The following is a 7,059-nucleotide window of genomic DNA, read 5'->3' as shown; positions in this document are numbered from 1 at the left end:
AAATGTACAAAAATTAAAATTACTCTACGACTTAGCGCTCTCTGAAAATCACAAGCGACTACCGAAATGTGTACACATGAAATCATGTTACAATCGTAGACAAGGTCCATTTTGTATCGCCGAGGCCGATTGTAATAATACGTAATTTAAAGTCACCTTGATGTGACATTCCCAAGCTTGCACACGCGCCCACACACATTTAGGATTTTACCCGCGCGGTACATTTTGGGCAATGCTTTCACCGGCGGTAGCCGATAATGAAGATGATAACTTTAAAGTTAAATATCTCAGCGAAAAATCCTATCTCAAAATCGATTGCGGATTTGTTTTCGTATTGAAAAGAGCTTTCAAATGAGTACAGTAGACAGAGGCAATGTAGACAGTAGCGGTGATTCAGGCTTAAGATGAGGCTCCTGCAGTAGACGGGTGTGACACAGTAGATGCAGCGGAAGACACAACTCGACTTCAACTCTAGATGGCACAGAGCCCCCACTCGACCCCCCATGGCATTTAAGATTTTGCTGCCCCCGCACACCCCATCGCCCCCAAGGGGGTGGGGGTGATTTTTTTGGGTTTTAACTGGTAGATTTTATGACCCCATTAAATCCCACCAAATTTCAAACCTCTACCTCGGGCCGTTCAAAATTTCTGAGGGTGTTCCGGAACTTTTGGTGGGCACTGTATATTAAAAAATGTAAAACTCCAAAATAGCTGTTTTTTGGTCACGTTAGCACTCAAAAAAAAGTTATAAAAATGTATCAAAAAGTTGTATGTACCAAAAAAAACTACAGCTCGTCGTAATAAATAAGCCCTCACACTGCACAATTAACCAAAAAATAAAAAAGTTATGGCTCTCAATGTGGTGAAGCAAAAATATTTTTTTTTTACAAAATAGTTTTTTCTTTGTAAAAGCAGTAAAATATAATAAAAACGATATAAAATTGTTATCACCCCAATCACCGTAATCATATTGAGTCTCAGCATAAAGTTAAGTTGTCATTTTTACCGCACGGTGAAAACCGTAAAAACTAAACCCAAAAAACGATGAAGGAATTGCAGGTTTTTTCCAATTTCAGCCAGCAAATAATTTTTTTTCCTGTTTCCCAGTACATTATATGGTACTTTAAATAGTGCCAATAGAAACTACAACTCCTCCCACAAAAAATAAGCCCTCACACCAATCTATTGACGGAAAAATAAAAAGTTATGGCTCTTGGAAGGTAAGGAGTGAAAAAATAAAAAAGCAAAAAATGTCTCAGTTCTGGAAGGGTTAATTAATTTCTATTGAAAAACAAACACCTGTGGCGTGTTCACAGACCCCAAATGCTCACTAGACCCCTTGTTTTACCATTTGACCTCAAAGCCCTGCAATTGTGTGCAATTATCACCAAAATAGGCCTCAAATGCGCATGGTGGTCTTCACTTCTGAGCCCTGTCCTATGTCCAGGAAAATTATGAATGCATTGAGGGGTGTAGTTTCTAACATCACTGTACTCTGGTACCTCAGGGTTTAGTAAATGCGACATGGCATCCAATTACCTATCCAGCAAAATCTGCATGTCAAAAACCGCTCCTGCCTTTCAGAGCCCTACCGTGTGTCCAAACAGCAGTTTATGAGCACATGTGGGGTATTGCCGAATTCGGGAGAAATTACTTTACAAATGTTGGGGTGCTTTTTCTCTTTTATCCCTTGTGAAAATTTAAAAAATGTGATATTCATTTTCACGGCATAATTCTAATCAATTCTGCAAAAGACCTGTGGGGTCTAAATGTTCACTATACCCCTAGATAGATTCTTTGCGGTCTGTAGTTTCCCAACTGGGGACACTTCTGAGCCCTGTCCTATGTCCAGGAAAATGATGAGGGGAGTAGTTTCTAACATCACTGTACTCTGGTACCTCTGGTACCTCAGGGCTTTGTAAATGCGACATGGCACCCGAAAACCATTCCAGCAAAACTTGAGCTCCAAACGCCTAATGGCGCTCCTTCCCTTCTGAGCCCTGCTGTGTATCCAAACAACAGTTTATTACCACGTATGGGGTATTGCTGTAATCGGGAGAAATTGTATTACAAGTGTTGGGTGCTTTTTCTCCTTTGTGGCTTGTAAAAAATAAACATTTCTATGTTTTTTTTGACTACTTCCAATAAGTAGGTCAAAATGCTAACTATACCCCTAGATTCCTTGGGGGATGTGGTGTCCAAAAAGGGGTCACAAAAGCACTTCAAACCTGACATGGTGCCTAAAATAAAATCTAATAAGGAGGCCCCAAAATTCACTAGGCGCTCCTTTGCTTCTGAGGCCAGTGTTTCAGTCCATTATCCCACTAGGGCCAGATGTGGGATATTTCTAAAAACTGCAGAATCTGGGCAACAAATATTGAGTTGCAGTTCTCGTGTAAAGCCTTCTGTGGTACAAAAACAATGTATTACAAATTAATTTCGGCAAATAAAATGAAATTGGAAATTTCACCTCTACTTTCCTTTAATTCCTATGAAATTCCTAAAGGGTTAAGAAACTTTCTAAATGCTGTTTTGAATACTTTGAGGGATACCGTTTTTAAAATGTGTTGATTTATGGGTAGTTTCTACTATATGAGGCCCTTCAGAACTGAACTGATCCATAAAAAGACATTTTTTTGAAAATGTGAAAAAATTGCTTCTAAACTTATAAGTCTTGTAACGTCCTAGAAAAATAAAAGGACGTTAAAAAAAATCATGCAAACATAAAGTAGACATATGGTAAATGTTAAGTAGTAACTATTTTGTGTGGTATTACTATCTGTCTTACAAGCAGATACATTTAAATTTAGAAAAATGCAAATTTTTGCACATTTTCACAAAATTTTGCTGTTTTTCACAAATAAATACTGAATTTATTGACCACATTTTTCCACTAACATAAAGTACAATATGTCATGAGAAAACAATCTCAGAATTGCTTGGATAGGTAAAAGCATTCCAAAGTTATTACCACATAAATGAACACATCTCAGATTTGAAAAAATTTACTTCGTCCTCAAGACCAAAACAGGCTGTGTCCTGAATGGGTTAAGCAGCTTATTGTCAGGAGACTTTTCTAACAAAAATATATTGTCTATAGCGGACAACCTCTTCAAAATTCACTCTTAATGTTTCACTGCAATATTTCTACTGTGGAAAAAAAATTTGCATCCTGATGTTACATATGTGATTTGTTGAAATTTCATTCACTTGGTGCATTCAAAAACAGCACTTTTTTAGGGTTTGTAAAACAGGATGCTCGATTTGTTGTAGTTTGCTGCATTTTCCCCATTGACTACAATCACAGAAATCCGTAGGAAAACTGCAACAGAAGTTCATGTATTAAACGGGTTGTCCGGGAATAAATGTAATTTTAATTTTAACTTAATTAGTCATATTTAAAAACATTTCTAATATAGTGTCTACTTACCTGTGCCTGCGTTCTCCTGTTCTGATCTGTCGTCACGTGACCACACCAAGGGTTAATTTTTCCTTTCCTGTGAGGTACCGTGTCTTTGCTCAGCCAGCACTTCCGGCTGAGGAAGGCACGGTGCGTCATCAACTACATTTACAGGCAGTGGGCCGGGCAGATGTTTCATGAGCTCTTCAAAGCTCCGCCTCCACTGGTACCGCCGCCTGTAGATGTAGTTGATGACGCGCCGTGCCTTTACACAGCAGGAAGTGCTGGCTGAGCAAAGACATGAAGCGTCATCAATCTTAGTACACGCCCCCTCCTTCTATCTCGTCGTCCACGCCTCCTCAGCCCTCTTCACACTCATAGTTCCCGCACTGCCTGGCCGTCTTGTCTCTTCCCTAACACACACCCTCCACCTTTTATCTTGTGCTCCACGCTCCCTCCTCCTCCTCTATTGTCCTCCTATCGCTAATGCCCCTTTTTTTAAAATCTATTAGCCTAATTACTATCTGCAACATCCTGTGAACATAGAGGGGCGTGGCAGTATGCAAATAGCTGAGATGCTTTGGAGGAAGGGGGGATGTAAGCTGCCTCCTCAGATGCAGTAGGGGATCATGGGTATGGTGGGTTACAAGACAGGAAACAGGCAGGACCAGAAGCAAAGGATGTAAACAGACAGCAAGGGATGTAAACAAACAGAAACAGCAGCACTGACGATGGTGATCAAACAGAAACTCGTTAGAAGTTTAATAGGGGGGTATTAGGGAAGGCAAACCAAGGCTGGGGGACACTTTTTAAATTTTTTTTTTTTCCTGGAGAACCCCTTTAACTCTCTACAATTGTGGTGCAACTTTGAGTCGCACCACATGTAAAGTCTAAACAGGTATGTCAAATAATATATTCTGATTAAAAATTGCTCAATCTGATATAATGTGCGACTATACATAGTTCTTTATACAAGTAGAAAAAAGAATTGCACTTTAACAAAAAAAGTTAAATTCACACAATATTATACAATGTTATAATGACATTTGTCAAAAACCTTTTGACAAATGTATGACTTAAAAATAGAAAATCTGACTTCAAACAGTGCTTGACTAGGATTTGTTTCTTTGTATCCATACCACTTTAATCAGGAATCATTTCTATTGATATGCCGCATGTAGGGATATTAAAACAAGCATCTCTGGGGACATTTATTATAAGTGACTGGTTTCTGGAGGTTATTACCAGACTACTGCTCAGTTGAAGCTTTCTACAAATGATCTCTGCTCCACAACTTCCATTTTAACAATTTTCTTCATTGCCCTAAGCTGCAAACATAAAAGCAGTTCTGAAAGAGACATGAATTCACCACAGCCTGAAAATCCCAGCCATCTGACGTAGGCGGATTTATAGGTTTAGTGGAAATTGCTTTCCCCTGCATCCAGATTAAATACTGAGTGGCGTTTCCTTTCTGTATGGGTAAACATCCTTCTAATAATGAGATGACCCACCAATGTCTTAAAGAAAAAACAAAATTTTGTCTTAGTGTTTCCTCTGTGGACTATATTTGGGCCATAGTCTTGAAGGTTCTGTATCATGCTGGCTACCAGAATTGTTGGGATCTGCACTCTATTTGTTCTTTGGTCATCGAGTGTGTGTGCTGAGAGCAGAATTCATCTACAGACAAGAAGCATACCTGAGGAATATAAGAAAGGCAGGTGAGTACCAATGCACTTTCCTCTTAGAGTAACTCGTACCCAGGCATGACTGATATATATGTTAACCATAATACACATGCATTCTAAATACCAAAACATAGCCTAATTGATCCATTCTTATTTATTTTTTTGCATTGACAAACATTGTCTATCCAATTCTGTCAATGGAAATCCTAATTTCCTGCATCACATGGAAAGAATTTGACGATTTGAAGTGCAGAATATCTTTCTTTCTTTTTTCTCTTTTTTTTTTTTAATACTCTGATATCATACCCTGGTATTGTACATATCTTTATCTACTCATATAGATCAAAATGGACTGATAGAATAATTAATTTATTCAAATGTGTTTCATTTTACATTACAGAGGAATAGCTTTATATTCATGTGAAGATAAAAAAAATTATGTATATGCTTTAATGGGTTAAACTAAGCATGGCTGAATTGTTCAAACATAATAACTGCTTTGAAGCTTACCCATAATGCCTCCAGCTCTGACATAGATGGAACGGAGGGGGGTGCGGGGGCATTTACAGTCTTTGATTCATTGTTGCTAACAGTGCCAAATGAAAGTTCACTTCAAAGTATAACACTTTACTCAAAAAGCAATAAATATAGTTATCTGTCAGATTAAATTACCCTATTCCATCAAATGTTGCTGTAAATTCAGAAAAGTTTGATTCTTTAGCCTCAGCATGCCAGGAAAACCGAAGACTGTCATGGGATGCTGGGATTTGGCGTTTTAGATAAACTAGGGGGGTCGCATGGGTTGCACTCCATGTTTATGCTGTTAGTATTGAGGATGTTATACTGAAGCAAATTTAGCAAAATAGAATATGAATTGGATTTGATAATGGCTAATATAGCTGATTAATAATGTATGATTTTATTGAGCAGAGTCCTACTTCAGGTCGTAGTAACCCATGTAGAAACCGTATGGATCTAGGATCCATTAATATTTTACCAGACTGTACCGTGAAAAGAAAAATGTATAATATTTGTTGGATAGAGGAACTATCAAAAAAGGAAGGACCCCTATTTTTCTTAGGCAAGATGTTAATAAATTGGCAACTGAATCTATAGTATATGCAGACAAGGTCAATTACTGTCACGATATTACTACGGTATGCTGGACTATTTGTAAGGTCAGGTTGACAGTGACAACCAGGGGATCGTGTCAGGAACCATGAACTATTGCACGTAAGTACAAAGAATGATTCTGAATGTCAGAATGCTATGGCGAGCTATGTAATAGACTCATTGATGATTGCCTTGTTTGGTACTAATATTAATACTAACAAAAGTAAACTGGCTTTTAGTGTCAGCTACAGAGGAGATACATAGATGTTTATGTAATGTAATTCAGGAAAAAGAGAAAATAAAAAAGCATTTTAAAATAAGAAAAAATTACATTCAGGCTCTGTTTCTTTTTCGATTGATGTATGCGCCGCACATAAAGGCACGACAAAGGCTTCCATTTTAAAAAAAACCTATACTGCTATGTATAGGTTTTTTTGCATTGACTCACTATATAGGAAAATTTAGCAGACTAGGCTTTTCTATACAGTAAAAAAATATATATATTCTGGCATATACCTGCCCAGCGGATGCCAAGAGGGTCCATAGGCCTCTGTGGATACGTTCAGCATATGCATCGGGAGTATCTCCCGATGCATATGCCAAATATACACACCAAACATGGTGTGAACAGGGTCTTATTCTTTAGGCTGTGGATGTATATTAGAGGTAATGCAACCAGAAAATTCTATGTCTAACCGTTGGTTATTTTTACATCCCTCTCTCTCCATGCCTACTGGATGAGTGGGCTCTTCCTGGTGTGATGGAAATGCTGTGCTCAGTATGCTAATCCAATAGGATGTCTCTCCACTTCTGTTTCCTTTCCTCTCTCACAGCATGTAGTCTCACAGATGGAGGGAGAGA

The 7,059-nt window shown here is 38.2% G+C and overlaps 1 protein-coding gene across 1 annotated transcript in view; it reads left to right on the top strand.

The window, feature by feature from the left end:
* The first annotated feature begins 4,661 nt into the window (after positions 1 to 4,661).
* Positions 4,662 to 7,059, top strand: part of LOC142761005 (gamma-aminobutyric acid receptor subunit rho-1) — a 138,461-nt gene continuing 136,063 nt past the window's right edge. Inside the window, exon 1 of the mRNA XM_075864180.1 lies at positions 4,662 to 5,118. Coding sequence (XP_075720295.1) covers positions 4,997 to 5,118 — 122 coding nt within the window. The 5' untranslated portion in view covers positions 4,662 to 4,996. The remainder of the gene's footprint in view (positions 5,119 to 7,059) is intronic.

The sequence above is a fragment of the Rhinoderma darwinii genome, chromosome 4, assembly GCF_050947455.1.
Source record: "Rhinoderma darwinii isolate aRhiDar2 chromosome 4, aRhiDar2.hap1, whole genome shotgun sequence".
Lineage (NCBI taxonomy): Eukaryota > Metazoa > Chordata > Amphibia > Anura > Rhinodermatidae > Rhinoderma > Rhinoderma darwinii.
Note: the sequence above shows the minus strand (reverse complement) of the source record. Positions and strands in the feature narration are given on the sequence as shown.